Source organism: Salpingoeca rosetta (assembly GCF_000188695.1).
Source record: "Salpingoeca rosetta unplaced genomic scaffold supercont1.31, whole genome shotgun sequence".
Lineage (NCBI taxonomy): Eukaryota > Choanoflagellata > Craspedida > Salpingoecidae > Salpingoeca > Salpingoeca rosetta.
In genome coordinates this window covers 539,481-557,077 of record NW_004754903.1, presented here as the reverse complement: position 1 = coordinate 557,077, position 17,597 = coordinate 539,481, and the positions used below count along the sequence as shown (strand labels likewise).

The 17,597-nt window shown below is 56.4% G+C and overlaps 3 protein-coding genes across 3 annotated transcripts in view; 1 reads left to right on the top strand and 2 right to left on the bottom strand.

Moving 5' to 3' along the window:
• Window positions 1-108: 108 nt before the first annotated feature.
• Window positions 109-3,802, bottom strand: PTSG_09774 (uncharacterized protein; the record flags this gene model as incomplete). The annotated part of the gene is made up of 10 exons (XM_004989075.1): window positions 109-137; window positions 203-356; window positions 648-746; window positions 1,320-1,464; window positions 1,691-1,744; window positions 2,090-2,259; window positions 2,431-2,646; window positions 2,973-3,140; window positions 3,382-3,474; window positions 3,614-3,802. The coding sequence occupies 10 exons, from the start codon at window positions 3,800-3,802 to the stop codon at window positions 109-111; spliced, it is 1,317 nt and encodes a 438-aa protein (XP_004989132.1).
• Window positions 3,803-4,898: 1,096 nt separating this feature from the next.
• Window positions 4,899-6,480, bottom strand: PTSG_09773 (uncharacterized protein; the record flags this gene model as incomplete). The annotated part of the gene is made up of 2 exons (XM_004989074.1): window positions 4,899-5,222; window positions 5,377-6,480. The coding sequence occupies 2 exons, from the start codon at window positions 6,478-6,480 to the stop codon at window positions 4,899-4,901; spliced, it is 1,428 nt and encodes a 475-aa protein (XP_004989131.1).
• A 325-nt stretch (window positions 6,481-6,805) lies between these two features.
• PTSG_09772 (uncharacterized protein) overlaps window positions 6,806-17,597 on the top strand; it is a gene marked incomplete at both ends in the record, with an annotated part of 13,843 nt that continues 3,051 nt past the window's right edge. Inside the window, 20 exons of the mRNA XM_004989073.1 lie at window positions 6,806-7,397; window positions 7,602-7,821; window positions 8,028-8,214; window positions 8,749-8,983; window positions 9,104-9,253; window positions 9,466-9,542; window positions 9,776-9,841; window positions 10,116-10,205; window positions 10,756-12,189; window positions 12,395-12,990; window positions 13,587-13,724; window positions 14,052-14,115; window positions 14,355-14,422; window positions 14,631-14,733; window positions 15,019-15,584; window positions 15,875-15,947; window positions 16,175-16,307; window positions 16,469-16,567; window positions 16,827-16,938; window positions 17,177-17,355. Of these exons, the coding sequence (XP_004989130.1) occupies window positions 6,806-7,397; window positions 7,602-7,821; window positions 8,028-8,214; window positions 8,749-8,983; window positions 9,104-9,253; window positions 9,466-9,542; window positions 9,776-9,841; window positions 10,116-10,205; window positions 10,756-12,189; window positions 12,395-12,990; window positions 13,587-13,724; window positions 14,052-14,115; window positions 14,355-14,422; window positions 14,631-14,733; window positions 15,019-15,584; window positions 15,875-15,947; window positions 16,175-16,307; window positions 16,469-16,567; window positions 16,827-16,938; window positions 17,177-17,355 (5,182 nt within the window). The remainder of the gene's footprint in view (window positions 7,398-7,601; window positions 7,822-8,027; window positions 8,215-8,748; window positions 8,984-9,103; window positions 9,254-9,465; window positions 9,543-9,775; window positions 9,842-10,115; window positions 10,206-10,755; window positions 12,190-12,394; window positions 12,991-13,586; window positions 13,725-14,051; window positions 14,116-14,354; window positions 14,423-14,630; window positions 14,734-15,018; window positions 15,585-15,874; window positions 15,948-16,174; window positions 16,308-16,468; window positions 16,568-16,826; window positions 16,939-17,176; window positions 17,356-17,597) is intronic.

The window sequence follows — 17,597 nt, the reverse complement described above, 5'->3', positions numbered from 1 at the left end:
CGTCGCGGCCGACCCCTTCTTGTCACACGCGTGCATCCACTGCTCCCAGCACCAACACACCCTCTGCCATCATCATCATCAGGTTCAAAGTCAAATTCCTCCTCGTCATCACTCGTCAATCCAAGATTGGAGTGGCGCTGCTGCTGTTGCGGTGGAAGTTGTGACTGCGTGTCATCATTATCACCACCACCACGTATTTCACCACCACCGCGGTAGGTGTCACTGCGGAGTGCAACGGCGGGCACACGCCCCTCCAAGATGTTGTTTGACGTCGCGGCCGCCGATCCCGTCACCGACACATCCGCACGCACAGCACCGGCGGGCGCGTGGGGGAACACAGCCAGCACGCGCGCAACCTGTATATGGGAAGGGTGGGGGTAGAGAGGAGTTAAGGCAGAAGTGAAGGGAGGAGAGGAAGAGGAAGTTGTGTGAGGAAATGGGTGTCAAGCGAGATCAAGTTACTGCACAGCAGGACGTGTGTATACGAAGCATAAACCAAAAACACACATACACATACACACATACATACACACACACACACACACATATATATATATATATATATATATATATATATACATACATACACACACACACACACACATATATATATATATATATATATATATACACGCCGCGTGTCTCACCTCCGCCTCCAGGTCGTCCTGGTTAAACGCCCAGAACCCATCACCACCATCACCATAATCGTTATCATCGTTATCAGCACGGCCATCATGGTGTTGCTGCTGTCGTGGCCCGCGAAGAACGTGTGCGAGCGCGGGCAGAATGCGAATGGCGGCAGCGGCGGCGAGCGTGTCAAGCACCGCAGCAACAACGCTCCGCCTCCTCCGTCGCCGCGTGTAACCATGTTGATGATGATGATGGTGGTGGTGGTGCTGGTGGTGGGAAGGTGGTGATGGCCCGCTACTCGCTGTATCCGCGTTGCTGACACCGCCGCTGTCCCCGGCTGATGCGGCCGGTGTGGTGGAGGCGATGGGTGTTGTCGGAGTGCGATTGTGGTTCGCGTGTGTGGCTGCAGTGTCGAGCTGCAGGCGACACGTTGGACACGACGGCTGTTGCTGCAGCCACCGCGTGATGCACATCTGGCATTGTGTGTGCGTGTCAGTGTGTGTGTGTGTGTGTGTGTGTTGTGTGTGTGTTGTGTGAGAGGCTGCGTAATGATACGCAAACATCACCTTCCATCAGACGAGCAACCAAGCAACCAAGCATGTGCAGAGCAGGTGTCATTGTGCACTCACACACGCGCGCACGCGCGCAACATACACACAACAAACACACACCCGTCACACCAAATGCACCTGGTGGAAGGCGTGTCTGCACGGGAGGGAGCACGCGTCGTCGCCAAAGTCATCGCGGCAGATGGGGCATCCGGCCGTGCGCGTGTGTTCGGGGATGAGCGATGCGCTCATGACGCTGAACATCTGCTCCAGCCGCCGCGTCGCCCTGTGGGGGTGACGGGGACGAGAGTGGTGATGAAGCATGGTGAAGGGTTGAAAATTGAGGTGAATGGGTGGGCAGTGTGGTGAAGGGGGATGAAGGGTTGCAAATCGTGCTCGTGAGTGCGTCTACACGGTCAACACCACTCATGCACACACACACATGGATGCTTGCGAAAGAATGAGCAAGAAGCAACAGAGCAGCGTGCCATGTTGCTGGTCAGGAAACATACAAGAGGTATTGGCCGTGGGCCTTGAGGCGCGCCTGTGCGCTCTGCACGATGCCCCTGTTGTGATGATGGCCGTGGCAGTGTTGATGAAAGAGGTGAGCAGGTGTTGTTGAATCAAGGGAAAGATGTGAGCCCACAACAAAGCGCAACACAGGATCAGCGATCATGAGGCAATAAATGGATGACGTGAGGTATGACAACGACCACACAAAGTATGACAGCGATCACATACACACACATACACACAAGAACACACACACATACGCATACGCACATACACATACGCACATACACACACATACACACAAGAACACACACATACGCAAATACACGCACATACACGCACACACACACATGCGCACACATGCACACACACACATACGCACGCACATACGCACGCACTTGCACTGAAAGAAGGCGACGATGTTGATGGGTCCGATGGCAAAGTCGTTGATGGCGAGGACGGAGGAGCAGAGGAGGAAGCGGAGGAGGAGGAGCAGCAGCCCGATGACCAGCGACGAGTGGTACCGCCGCTCCTCAACCACGTGGCCCTCGCACGTCGTCGTGGCTGGCTTGTGTTGGCAGAGTTGGGGGGGGGGCAAGGGTGGGTAAGGTAAACAGGGGGGGGGGGGGGGCAAGCATGTCGCAGCGTGGTTTCAGTGTGCACACACACACACAACACACACACCACATGCACACACACACACACACAACACACAACGCCACACTGGCGTGTGACGCACGATGCTCTGGCGGTAGTAGAGCCAGGTGAGGAGGGTGTTGGCAGACTTGATGGTGAGCATGAGGAAATCAAAGCACCAGAGCAGATACCACTGCACAGAGTGCAAGGGCCCAGCCACCGTCCACGACAGCACAAGCAGCGTCGTTGCCCACGCCAGCACCACGACCGCCAGCACTTTGCCCACAGCCACGCGATCGGCATGCGGCGACGTGAACAGCTGAGAGTGGCGGAAGGAAAGAAAGGGGAGGAGAGTGAGGTTTTGTTGTGTGTGGTTGTTGGGGCGTTGGGATGAAGAAGGGTGGATGTTCAGGGGTGTGGAGGATAGGAAAAGCAGCGCAACGTTCACATCGAAACACGATCAAGCTGCTACCCGCAACACACGCACACACACACGCACACACACACACACACACACGCACACACACACACGCACACACACACGCACACACACACACACGCACACACACACACACACACACACACACACACACACACACACACACACACACACACACGCACGTACACGCACACACGCACGCGTACGTAGGTGAGGCGGGCGTGGCTCATGGCCTGGAGGGCGGTGCCCCAGCCGCAGACAATGGCCCAGAAGAGCCAGTGCCACGCTTGATCATCGTGCTCGTGGAGACTGACGCCCGCATGAATCGCCATCGCGCGCAGAATCACAAAGTTGACGCTTGATTGGAACGACAGCTGATTGCATATTTGGGGGGGGGGTGTCATGGTTGCGGTAAGGAGAGGGCAGGCAGACAGGACACGTGTGAGTGAGGGAGAAGGAGAGATTGGTAGCGAGCGATGGACAGTGTGTGTGTGTGTGTGTGAGAGTCGAAATCCGACACTGAGAGCATTCACACACGTTCATACACATTCATACACACAAAGATGCACACACACACACACAAAGATGCACAAACACACACACACACTCACACACCTGCAACTCTGTGGCTCGGAGGCGCGTGAAGACAATCTTTTCCAGCAACAGCGCCAGCGCACATAGCAGCGCGTTGATTGTGCAGATGGTCATCTGTCGTGCAAGGAGGGGGAGAAAACGCGGGTCGGTAACATACAGTTGCAAGGAATGACGGCAGAGGCCGCAACGCTGCCTGGGAGATCAAACGACCACCAGCAACCGCACACACAAACACACACACGCACGCACTCACAAAGGTGAAGAAGGACGATCCGTTGGACAAGATGGTCATGGCAAGGTCTAGCCGTTGATCGTGCGTGAACAAGAACTTGAGCAGTGCCAGCGGTGAGATGCCCTGCTCCACTTGCAATGTAGCCAGCCATATCGCCGGAAGCGCCTGCGCCGCAGCAGCCATCAGCACCACCCGCCGAAACACCACCATCTCGCCGCCTCGTGTGTGTGTGTGTGTGTGTGTGTGTGTGTGTGTGTGTGTGTGTGCACGCACCCAACAACAGCCAACAGCCAACAGCCAACAGCCAACGTGAGGCCACCAGCAACACGCGGCAAGGGTGCGAGCAAGGAGATTTGACACAGCAAGCAGGGGGAAATGTGCGTGTGTCCTTCTTGGCAGTGCGCCAAAGCGGAGAACAAACAGTGGCGATTTGATGGGGATGTAAGAAAAGTTGTAGCCAAACACATGCATGAGCAGCCAGTTACACCTGCATCGAATGCGGCCACATTCATCGAGACAGACATTGCTGCACGACTGCAGCACGCAGACCAAGCAGACAGCGACCAAGCAGACAGTGACAAATGGACTGGCACACGCACATGCGCCCCACTTCTGTACTTTCACGCTCCGCTGGTGCCCCTCGTTGCACGCACATGCTTTTGATGTTCGTTTCACAGGAAACGCAGCCAGTCACGTATGTGCCAGCACCTCAACAGAATAGGGTACGAGGCACCACCCACACAATCCATCTTGTGTGTCGTTTGATGATCTTGTATTGGTGATTGGAGGGAGGCACGTCACGAAAGCTCGGATGCGGTGGGAGGAAATGCGTGAACAAACGATCGAGCACAAAAGGCACAGGCATACGCACCGCACGCGTGGCAGCGATGAACTGCAACGCACGTGAGATAACACGAGGGAGTGAACAATGCAAGGACACAGTGTAAGTCACCAGACAACGCACAACAGTGTAACGCAAGCACAACAGAACAAAAGGTGCACACGCGCGGGGAACAGAAGAGAACAAAACGTCAAGAAAGTAACAAAGGCAACAGATGTAAGCGACAGTATGGCGCGAGTGCAATCCCAGCAGGGAGCAGCAACGCGCGCAACGAGGTGACGCACGTACGCACACGCGTTAAAGCGCAGCGAGACACGTACACGTGAACAAGCTTGCACACACACACACACACACACACACACACACACACACACACACACACACACACACACACGCACGCACGCACACACGCACGCACACGTGCGGCGCGTGGTGTGATGTGACATGACAGGAATGTGACTCCATCTAGTCACTGATTTGTAGCTTTTCAAATCCCAATTGATCAGGCTGTGACTCGATGGCACTGTCTGCCAGGCTGCTCTCCTCGTCCTTCTCGCCAGCACCACCACGCGGCACGTGCACGTGCGGTGCCGGTGGCGACGGCGGTGTTGTCGACGACGTCGAGTCCTCCAGCGCTCCAGGGTTTGGTGGCAGCGATGCAGGCGGGTCGGTCTGCTTGCGCACCTCCGCGTCGGTCACAGCAACGCCTGCCTCGCAGTACTGGCGAAGCCACGTGCGCACATCGGCGGCATCAAACTCCTTCTGCACCCGCAGCACCTTGGTCAGGTTCTGCAGCACAAACAATCACACACGCACGGAGGGGAATGGCATGTGAACAAATGCCTCTTGTCAGTGATGCCCCACAACAATGCTCCCTCCACAACATCACGTTCACACAGAAAAGCACCCCAACAACGGTCTGAAGAAAAGGGCTTGCACCAACCTTGGAAAACTGCTCCTCGGTGCTGAAATCCTCGGGGTAGCAAAAGGCCTTGCGACCAAGCTGATGCCAGTACCTCGTCTTGCCGATGTGGTCGTGGGCGCTGAGCACGGCGGTGACGGGTTCGCGCGAAGTATCAGGCACATCCCAGTTGCCCCTCAGCGCAGGCTTGCAGTCGAGAGCACGCCACGTGGTTGTCCCACGCTTCTTGAAGTTGCGGCGTTGCATGCGAACTTTTGGCATCGCGTCGTGATCATGAAACCTGGCCACGTTGCGTAGCACCTGCCCCGCGCGACGATATGGGAGGGCGTCGTCGTTGAGATGGGGGTCAATCCACCCAATGGCTTCGCACTCGAGGCACTCCTTGCGTGCCCACGACTTGCCGGCTTTCAGCGCGTTCTCGATGCTGCGGCGGTTCTTCGTGTAGGCGTCCAGCATGTTTGTCCATTCGTCTTCGATCTTGCCACTCTCCGGGGTGATCTCCACGTGATACAGCCCACCAACAAATGTCGACTTGGGCAGGTCAGCGGCAACGTCCCCAAAGTCAAACACGTGGCATGACTCCTCCAGGACCTCGCGGGCAGCCGTCTGCTGCCAGGTCTCCTTGCCGCGCGCCTCCCCGCGCAAGGGATCAAACTTGAAGTTGAGTTCCACTGCCGAGAAGCTCACTTGAAGCAGGCACAGCCACTGCCCACGAATGCGAATCCATGGCACAATCCCAAACTTCTTCGTTTTCTGGGGTGACCAACCGGACGGCTTTCCACCGCCTCGTCCTTGTCCACCGCCTCGTCCTTGTCCACCGCCATATCGGCGATCACGCCCTCCATCGCGTGGTGGTTGTTGCGGTACCTCGTCAGATCGGCGTGCACCACGGCTGCGTCCAGAGTCAACGCGGCCATCCCGTGAAAATCCATTGTCTCGAGTCTGCTGCGTCGAAGAAGACGTGCGGTCGTAGCGGCGGCCCTCACTTGTCGTCGCCTGTCCGGAGGTGTCAGTTCGCCCTCCATAGCCGTGGCCACCACCACGGCCACGGCCTCCACCACGTCGCGGCTGGCGGCCACGCGCCGGCGAAGCCATGGGTGCACCAGTGCGCCAGTTCCCGTCCATCTTGAAAGCAGTCCTGGTATTGGGGAGAGTGGTGTTTTGTTTGTGTTGGGGAGAGTGGGAGGGAAAGTGGCGACATCTGCGGACAGTGCGCTTGGTTGTGTGGTTGTGTTGGCTGGTGTGCGACACACACAAAACAAAACACAGAAGGAACTGCTGATTCAGCACTTTTCGCTTTTACCACACAGGGAGACAACGACAACCACAGCAGAGCGCACAACCATACACACACACACACATACACACACACACACACACACACACACACACACACACACACACACACACACACACACACACACACACACACACACACACGCAAACGAGGATGAGCCATCGGCACGATCGGCGATCGCACGGTGGTCGCCGCTATGATGACCGTCGCTATGGCGATCGAAGAAGGGGGTATGACGATCGAGGTCAGCAGCACCGCAGGCATCACGACGACCACCGCCATCACCGCCATCACCGCCACCACGAGCCCCGCGATCGCGTGCCCATTTCCCAAAGGCTGGGACCGCCACCACCGGGATCTGCGCCACCTTCCAACGCACCCGATCGCCAGCCGCTCATTTCCGGTGCACCATCACCGCTGATCACCTCGCGCCTCGGGCCGCCTGTTGGTGGCAGCTCGTCGTTGCTGCCAACACCGCCGCATGCACGCGATGGCGGTGGTCGGTATCACCACCAGCAAAACCATCAGGGACGCTGGGGTGGACGGAGGGACTCGAGAGGAGACTCATTCAGGTCGCGCAACCGCGGACCGTCCCGTGACGGAGAAGCCTGGGAGCGTGCGCGTGAGCGTGCTTTGGTTGGCTACGGCAACCTCTTTGACAAGTTTGTGCAGGTGCAAACACCATGCGACAAGGCCCCAACTACTGACGACCTATTTGCGTCCATTGAAGGCCCAATTCTTCCAGGTGCGAATGTGTGTGTGTGTGTGTGTTGTTTGCATGAATGGCTGATTGGTTGGGTGAAACACTCCAATTGGTGCTGAGATGAGCTTTAGATGTTGAGGTACTCATTGAAGCACAAAGGCGTTTGCCATTGACTCATGCAAACATTTCGGTCCAAACACAACCCAAACCACCACCCCACGAATGCACCCGACCTGATACGTGTAGAGATGCAAGTGCTCAAGCAACGCACGGGCGATGTGCGCAGCAAGCTTGACAACAAGGCGATTGACATGTGGAAGAAGCTCACTCGCTTCACCAACCCGACCGGCATCGTTCTGCATGCGCTGCGAAAGCAATGCAACCCAGAGCTGTGCACCAACGCTTGGGCAAAGATGTACGAGTTGCTCGAGCACTTTCAGCTTCTCGACGTGTCCAGAGATGACAGGTAGCCTAAAACAACGCTCACGCACGGGCGCATGTATTTGCATGTGTGTGGTAGTGTTTTGGTGGCGTTGGCGCTAGTGACTCGAGAAGTGAGACAAGACGGCGTCGTTGTGTGGGTATGGTTAGATTCGAAATTCGCTGCGCCTGTTCCCCTGTTGCTTACTTTACACACACACACACACACGCACACGTTTGCATGCATGCAAGGGTGGCGAGTGTGCACGCGTGCGAAGCGCCTGGTGGGTTCATCACCGCCACCAACCACTTCCTGCGCACGCGTCGCCATATCCCAAAGGCAGACGACCCGGCCAGAGACCAGTGGCGGTGGATCGGCAACTCCCTCAACCCGTACCACGAGCAGAACGACCCCACAGCCATGGTGGAGTCGGATGATGTGAGTTGCGGCTGCTGTGCATGCCATCAGCGTTGGGATGGGCGATGGTGGGAGTGGTGGTGGTGGTGGTGGTGGTGGTGGCATGATATCCAATATGCATGAGGCTGTATTTGGTCATCCATCTGTGCTCGTGTGTTTGTGTGTGTGTGTGTCAGTGTGTGTGTGTGTGTGTCAGTGTGTGTGTGTGCCAATTGTTGAGGGTGCTCAACATTTGCACCTCACCACCCAATATGAGACCCGTCACGTGGCCGTTCATCCACACACGACCACCCTCTCTTCCTCTTCTTACGTCCCCCTGTGCACGCCGAATTTTCCGTTTGCTTTGGTCGTTCTGTCGATTGTTTGTTGTTGTTTGTGCAGTTTGCTTGTTGACTCATGTACTTTCACTCGATTCAACCATATGCGCTCACCCTTGAAACACACACTCACATGATCGACACACATGACCAACACATGACACGCACACACATGATACGCACACACATGACACACACACATCAAACACACCTTGACGCATGTGCGTGCGTGTGCCAGTTCATCTCTGCAACACTGCCTCGGTGGTACTTTGGCGCGGACGACACGGGCGACATCCGCCACCGCGCCAACATTAGCGGCCTGTGGGCGCGCGCACGTGCACTTGACGCCCCCGTGCTGCTGTTCACCGCAGATGGCAGTGTGGACTGCCAGCACGACCCGAACGAGCAGGAGATGATAGTTGCCCAGCTGCACTACTGCGAGGCTGTGGCTGGCCTTGGCTGCCTCGATCAAGGTGTGTGCATATGCGTAATTGTGTGTATGTGTGTGATTATGTGTGCGAGTATGTGTGTTGACATGTGTGTGTGTCGCAAACGCTCACACACGTGCGGTGGCTGGCACGCTTGTGATACAGGTGGGGCGATGGTGCTGAAGATGTTTACGCTGTTTGAGCATCCGACAATTGCGCTGCTGTATCTTCTGCGCTCGCTCTTTGACGAGGTCTGGGTCACAAAGCCCGCCTGCAGCCGCGCAAGCAACGCAGAGACTTACATCGTGGCAAAAGGTGGAGTTGTTCTGTGTGTATGTGTTGTGTGTGCGTGTGTGTGTGTATGGGTTGTGTGCGTGTGCGTGTGTGTGTGTGTGTGTGTGTGTGTGTGTGTGTGTGTGTGTGTGTGTGTGTGTGGCAGTTACCGCTTGCCTGTGCACGTGCCTGTATGTACAGCGAACACAACCGCAATTCATTCACACTCCTCCACCATGGTCGAATTGATCCAGGATTTCACGGCATTTCCGACGCGATGCTGCAGCGCCTCCTGCAATTCGCTGGCAAAGACCTGCCCCTCGACAGCCAGGTGTTGTGTTGGGCATGCATGTATGCATGAGTGGGTGGGTGTGTCTGTCTGTCTGTGTCTCTGTCTGTGTGTCTGTGTGTCTTTGTGTCTGTTTGTGTGTCTGTGTGTGTGGTTGCGTACATGCGTGTGTGCGTTTGTGGTTGCGTACATGCGTGTGTGCGTTTGTGTTTGCTTACACGATCCCTCACCACTGGCCACTTACATGACCCGCACATGTGCATGTGTTTGTTCAGGGGCGACGGCTGTCGCTGATGGACACGGCGGCAATGCCACAGGCGTTCGTGAACGAAGTCGTGCAGGTGCAAACAACCCTAGTGGTGGCGATAGTGGTGAAATGGCATGCAGACAACAGAGGGGGAGACTTGCACACACACACACACACACACACACACACACACACACACACACACACACACACACACAGAGCAAAGTCAAGCGCTGATGATCCCATGGCACACGATACGCTCACACCACCTCACCTACGTGTGCGTGTGTGTGTGTGTGTGTGTGCGTGTGTGTGTGTGTGCGTGTGTGTGTGTGTGTGTGTGTGTGTGTGTGTGGGTGTGGGTGCAGCTTGCGGATCAATTCAGCCGCTGGTTCACGGACTGCATTGAGCGAAACATCGATCTTGAAACGAATGGAAAGGGATTCATGGAAGACGAGGTTCGAGAACAGAACGAGAGGGGGCGCATGTATGGCGTTCTGTGCGCGCGCGCGTGTGTGTGTGTGTGTGTGCGTCTGTGTCTGTGTCTGTGCGTATGCGTGTGCGTGTGTGTGCATGAAACCGTAAGCATTGGACGTCCAACGTCCCGACACCGCATTCACCCACTCACACATGCACCACCTTACTCTACGCACGGGCACATTGTATTTTCCCAACGCGAATGGGGCCACCCACCATCACCCAATATGAACAACAACACCACCCTCGCGCCGTTGCACGTCATGTCATGTCACATGCTTGTGTTTCTCCCGCGAATTTCCACCCCGCTCAATTCGCCACCATTCGCCACCACAATCCCTCTCACCGTTTTGCATTCACCTTTCCTCCACACAACAAACACCCAATGGCACGCCGTGCATGAATGTGATCCTTCCTCTGGCGTTCTGTCGTTGTTTCTTCCTTGACTTGGATCCATCCCCCAACATCCATCAATCACCACGCCACCACCACCAACCCTTACACCAAACACCATGACGCCGCCACCACCAGGCGATCAAGGATGGCAAGCGCGGTGTGCAGCGGCGCTTCTTCGACACGTACCGCCCGCAGCCCATCCACCGCCGCGAGCGCATCGTGTCCGACCGCGAGGTGAGCGCATGGGCCACCAGCGCCGTCGTCAGCCACGCCCACCGCGGGTTTGGCTCGCGCATTGACGGCGCCACGCTGAGCGAGCGGCAGGAGAAGTACGCCCGCCACCAGCAGCACAAGAAACGCGCATTCAGCGACGCAAACCCGCAGGCCCCGGCCGCCACAGCAGCAGCAGCAGCAGCAGCAGCAGCAGCAGCAGCGGGCAGTGGCACTAGCGGTGGCCGCGGAGGAGACAACAACAACAGCAACAACAACAGCAGCAGCAGCAACAGCAGCAACAGCAATACGGCGGCGATCAAGGGTGGCGATGATGGCGCGTGGGATACGGGCGAACCACCGCGACAGCGTGCGCGGCTGATGGCGGACGAGGACGACAAGAAGAATACAGGTGATGCGCGTATTGTCGACGCAGCTGCAGTTGGTGCCGAGGGGGACGCACGCAGCGCAGCAGCACCCGTGTCGTCGTCACCAACAACAACGAAGACGACGACAACGACGACAGGCCAGGCCACGGCTGCACCTGCATTCACCCGCGCCACAACCTCTGATGCAGCCCCACCACCACCATCGTCGTCATCATCTGATGCAAAAGCAGCATCCCCAACGACCAGCACAGCAACAGCGACGGCTGGCGGCGATGTTGGTGGTGGCGGTGGGCGCGCAGCCGCTGCGATGTCCAAGGGCGAGATGCTCATGCGTCAGATTGGATACACGGGCGGTGGTCTCGGCCGCCACGAGCAGGGGCGGCACGCGCCAATTGCCACGGAGATGCGCGATGGGCGCGGCGGTCTCGGCTTTTCCGCGCACCGGCTGCTCGGCGTTGAGGAGGGGATGGAGGGCAGCCCGTGGTTTGATGACAACGACGGCGAGCCCACGGACGCCGACTGGCTCGTCCTGCGTGCACCGCACCAGCACGATCGCGGCAGCGGCGGATACGACACGCACCACCGCTCGTCATCATCAACATCAACATCAACATCAGCCTCATCATCAACATCACTCCCGCCACCGCTGAGCGACGAGGATGTGTCTGGATGGGAGATTGTGCACGGTGCCCCACTGCGCACCATTCTCTGCTCCAAGTTCTCTCGCCAGGACGTCGTCATTGATCTGCAGGAGCAGCGACGTGATGCAACCCGACGCGTCGCCGCACTCGTCCGCACACACGCACACGCGCGCGTGGGGCTCAAGTGCGGGGTTGTTGCCAATGCGGCAGCGGCGCTGCTGAAGGAACAACGACCACACGTTGTGTTTCCCGTGGCGTACTTGGAGCTGGCCCACCTCGCCGCCATCACACACCTGCTGCCAGATGAAGACGATGTCAAGGACAAGAAGGTGTGCATGCAAATGTGTGTGTGTGTGTGTGCGTGTGTGTGTGTGTGTGTGTGTGTGCGTGTGTGTGTGTGTGTGTGTGTGTGTGTGTGTGTGTACTCTTTTAGGTTCCTGCTGACTCTGTGCATCTCGTCAAGCGTATCCTTCACCCAGCCAGCCACCCACTCACTCACTCACTCACTCACACCTCCCTGAATGGCTCGATCAGGCACCGCTGCGCTGCTGCGTGCTGCACGCGTCGTTGGTGCCGTATGTGCAGCTGTTGGAGGAGCGGTGCGAGGCCGTGCACGCGATCACTACCGATGCAATCACGAGCGACCCTGCGCTAACTGCTGGTGATGTGGGTGGCACGCACAGCAACGAGCAGCAGCAGCAACAGCAACATGAGGACAGTGGTGACGGTGAGACGAGCGATGAGAGCAAACCCAGCACCGACGCTGACGCCCCATCCCCCGACAGCAGCAGCAGCACCAGTGGTGGTGGTGGTGGTGGTGATAGCACAACAACGTCCGCCACGAGCGCGTCCTCTGCGTCGTCGTCAGCAGCAACTGTTGTGTGTCCGTTCCCTATGAGCCGCGCGCCGGCCACCACGACATCTCTCCCTGATGGGTCGATTGACATTGCCCTGTGCGGCATCCATCTTGACCACGCGGACATGGTCTATGGCGACGGCAACGACGTCACAGACAACCACTGCAAGCCGACGCTGATTGACCAGCTGCTTGTTGCGCTGCGTGCCCTTCGGCAGGGCGGCTCGCTCGTGCTTATTCTTCCAGACTGCTTCACCCGCTTTGCAGCAAGCACGTGTGTGTGTGTGTGTGTGTGTGTGTGTGTGTGTGTGTGTGTGTGTGTGTGTGTGTGTGTGAGGGGTGTGTGTGTGTGTCTGTGTGTGTGTGTGTCTGTGTGTGTGTCTGTGTGTGTGTCTGTGTGTGTGTGGGGGGGGGGAATGGGTGTGTGCGTGTGCGTGTGCGTACGTGTGTCTGTATGTCTGTGTGCTTTTTCCTTGCCCTGTGTGCTTTGATTGGTGTTTGTGTCTTTCCTTTTGCGTGTCCTGCTTCAATCTTGTTGCGTGCTGTTTCCTCACTGCCAAGGAACTGAGTGTGATGAACGGCAAAGGAGTGTGCAAGCACACAAGCCAACATGAGAGAGCGAGAGATAGAGAGAGAGAGAGTGTGTGTGTGTGTGTGTGTCTCATCCGTGTTTTGTTGGTGTTGTTGTGGAGAAATAGAGGAAAACATTCACGAACATTCAGCGAACAGCAACACCAGTTCACTGCTGGCGCACAAGCTTGTGTGTGAGTGCTTGTGTGCTTGTGTGTGTGTGTGTGCTTGTGTGCGTGTTTGTATGCGCGTGAATACACGTTTGCGCTTGTGTGCATTGGACACTTTGCCACCTACCAGTAAGTGCTGCACGTTGCATCTTTCTTCGATTCGAACGTCTAACCTTTGCACCATGCATCGCCTCGCTCCCCACTTTATTCAGGTGCTGGTGCGCGATGTTTGTTGTCCACTCCTTGCTGAAGCGCTGCCGCACATGAGGTGCGTTGTTTGTTTGTTTGTTGTGTGTGTGTGTGTGTGTGTGTGTGTGTGTGTGTGTGTTTGTTTGTTTGTTGTTTGTTTGTTTGTTTGCTTGTTCGTTTGTTTGTTTTTGTTTGTTTGTGTGTTTGTGTGCTTGTTTGGTTGGTTGGTTGTTTTGTTTGTTTGTTTGTTTGTTTGTTTGTTTGTTTGTTTGTTTGTGTGCTTGAGCATGTGTGTGACCTCCTGCTTGTGTACATGCATCTCTTGCTGATGTTTTTGCTGCTGCTGTTGGCTCATGCGCGCGCGTTCCGCGTCCATGCTGCGAATATGAACATGCATGATTGGCAGTGATGACCAGAAGCGCTTGTTCTGTGCGGAACTTCTTGGCAACCACCTTGCTGCCGTCGCCAAGGTGGTGCTCACAACACAACCGCCATCCCTGCGCACGCCTCCACACATACGCACATGTACATGCACACAAACGCACATGCACATGCATACACAAATGCACTTGCACATGCACAAAACATGTTCAGGAACCATCGCACACAGAAACACACGTTCTCTCTCGCGCACACACGCACACACACATGCACACGTTGCCTGGATCCATGCTCACCATTGTTGCCGACACCACCGCTTGGTGAACAGCTGATGCGCAAGGAAGTCCAGGTCGGAGACGAGTGGTTGCCAACCACAACACCGTCGTCACTCTTCACGTAAGACTACCGATTCCTCATTGTCTCGCGTTTTGTGTTGAGAGGCAATGCAGGCATTTATCTGTGCCTTTGTGAGACTTCTCTCACTCATCCTCACGCTTGCTTACACACACGAACACGCCAACACGCCTTCCTCTCGCTTTCGCTCACGCAACCACAATCACTGCCTGTTGCCTGGTTTGCTCTTTCCTTGAAACTCTGATGACAGGACGCTGGCTGAGCATTGTTGGGTGCTCACGACTGACGGCGAGCTCTGTACTCCGAAGGACGTGTTTGTGTCTCTTCCACCCACATCCCCAGGTGCGGCCATGGTCTGTGGATGTGTGTGTGTGTGTGTGTGTGTGTGTGTGTGCGCTTGTGTGTGTACAGCATCTGTGTGTGTATGTATCTGTGGATGTGTGTGGAGAGGAGGGAAGGAAGGTGCAATTGGGAATGTTGTTGTGGGCTTTGCATCCCTTGAGCACACCTGCGCCTGTGCCCACGCCAGGTCTTTCCACCCACAACGCACACACGTACAACCCTCCCCACAACACCCAATGCCCACTCCCTCAATGATTACACTCTCTGCCCCCCCCCCCCACCTTCTTCAATGGAAGCCGCTGTTCCGGCGCGTGGCGTGGGGCGACATCCGCCCCTCCGCCGATGCACGCGCGCACCTCAAGCGCATTGGTATTCGCGATGCACCGACATCACAAGACGCCTGGCGCGCCATCACCACCACCATCACCGCTGGTGCTGCTGATGCTGCTGATGCTGCTGAATCGCCCAAGAGTGCTGTGCTTGCAGGCAAACGCATCACAGCGGATGTGGTCCTGGCGGCGCTGGCGTTTGTGGACGCGGATGCCGCCTTTGTGCAATCGCTGTCCACAACCGACACGTCTACGACGTGCTTGCTCGTTCCAATGCACGGTGACACGAAGCCCAAAACGAAGAGCAACAGCAGCACAAACAGGAAGGAGCATGCTGCCAGCAAGAGCAGCAGCGCCACGAGCGGTGTCACGACGGCCATCAAGATGCAGCCCGTGCCGCTGTCCTCGTGTGTGTGGGAGGAGCCAAGTCACACGAAGAAGGTGTGGCCGTCTCAGCGCCATAGTGCACCAACACCACGCGAGAGCGCTCGCATTCTCTTCAGAGACGTTTTGGACAAAGTCGTCCTCACAGAGTGCGTGCAATGGTATTGTTTTGTGCTGTGGCATGTGTTGTGTTGTGTTGTGTGTGTGTGTGTGTACGTGTGTGAGTGTGTGAGTGTGTGTGTGTCTGTGTGTACGTGTGTCTGTGTGTACGTGCCCATATGTCTGTATGTACGTGCGTGTGTGGACGTGTGTCTGTGTATATTTTTGCATTGGGCACGCTGTTTCGTACCGTATGCTATTTTCTCATCACTGCTGACGTGTGTCTGCTAATGTTGAAGCACATGTGCTCCTGCTCCCGTCGCCTCGCATCTTTTCACAGCCATCTCCCGAGCCGCGCAATGCCGCAGGTCCTGCAGCAGCTAGGCGTTCCTGTGCGGCCCACGTTGGAAGAGGTGACGCACACGCCGTGTTGCGGTGTTGTGATGTGATACATGGTGTCGTGCGATGTGTGGTGTGGTGTGGTGATACATTTGGTGTGGTGTGATGTGTTGAGGCAGGTGCTTCGAGGTGTGCCCGTCTCACGTTGTCAGTTCTGTGGATGGCTGGGTGGCTCACTTTATGTTCTGCCCCCCCCTTACGCGTCTGTGCCCTGTCTGTGCTGCGTCTTTTCGTTGGGCAGTATGTGACGGCGGCTGGCGTGCTGCACCAGAGACAGGAGGAAGCGAGGAAGGCGCGCGACGAGGGCCTGAAGCGCTTGTGCACATACAGCCTCTTGCGTGTCCTCACCAACATCGCATACATGGTACCAGCTGGTGAGTAACATGTGGGAGTGAATGGTGTGGTCCTGTGGGTGCGCATGTGTCTGTGTGTGAGCGTGTGCGTGTGTGGCTTTGTATGTCGCACAAGCGTTGTTGTTCCTTGCCGTTAGATGTTCAGCTCAGGCACTCAATACTCACGCCTCGGCTTTCTCCAGGCCTTCGCTTTGATGAAGATAAGAATGAGGAGGTGGAAGAGCAGCACGACGGAGATGACAGCGCTGTTGGACGCCAAACATTGTCGCAGGAAGCAAAAGGTAGGTCTTCTACTGGTCGCGGCAAGCGTGCGTCGACAACAACAACACACACGCAATGACAAGCAAGCAAGCACATTCACAAGCAGGCACACACACACATTAACCGTAGACACAGCACTCAGTCAAGTCATGCATGCCTCTGCTGATCTTTGCTGGTATCTTCTTCTTGTCCCCTGATGTCTGACGTGATTGCATGCCCGCACGCATGCACTCACATTCACGCACACGCACACGCACACATGGCATCACATTTTGTCAGGTGTGCGAGACATGCTGCGGAAGCGCTTGCCTGTGCCAACAACCGCAGATTTGGAGATGGTGTCATGCGATGGCCCCGTTTTCCTCGCCAACGACACCGACCTGTGGGCAAGGTGGGTGTGGAGACGCTGGAATGAGAGGTGGTCGTCGTGGTGGAGAGCCAGTGCCAATGCATGCGTGTGCATGCGTGCGTGGGCGGAGGCATGGGTGTGGGGAGGGGGGAAGAAAGAAATAGAGAGAGACTCTCTGTATGTGTGTGTGTGTGTGTGTCTTTGCGACGTTTGCCCGAGGAGTGTTGCGCACGTACTCATCCTTGCTTGACATTGACATGCATTTGTGTGACTGTGACAGCTTGCGCGTTGAGGAGTGCTTCAACACGACCTCTGCCCGCTTTGTGCTGAAGGACGCGTTGGCAAGCAACATGCCCATCAAGGACGCGCGCCGGATTCTACCGCACGTGTACACGACCGTTCTCAATATTCCCACCACGATGAAAGCACTGCAGCTGCAGGTTCTTGCTGGACAACCAGGTCTGCACAACCACACGCTCGTCTGTGTGTGTGCGTGTGTTATGTTCGTGTGTGCGTGTTGTGTGCGTGTGTGTGTGTGTGTGCTTTTGCGGGGTTGTTGTTGCATCGCGCATGCTTGTGTGCAAGTTGTCATGACTTTATGCACATGTTCCTCACCTTCTGGACACGTTGCACCAACACACACACACACACAAAAACGCACACACACACACACACACACACACACACACACACACACACAC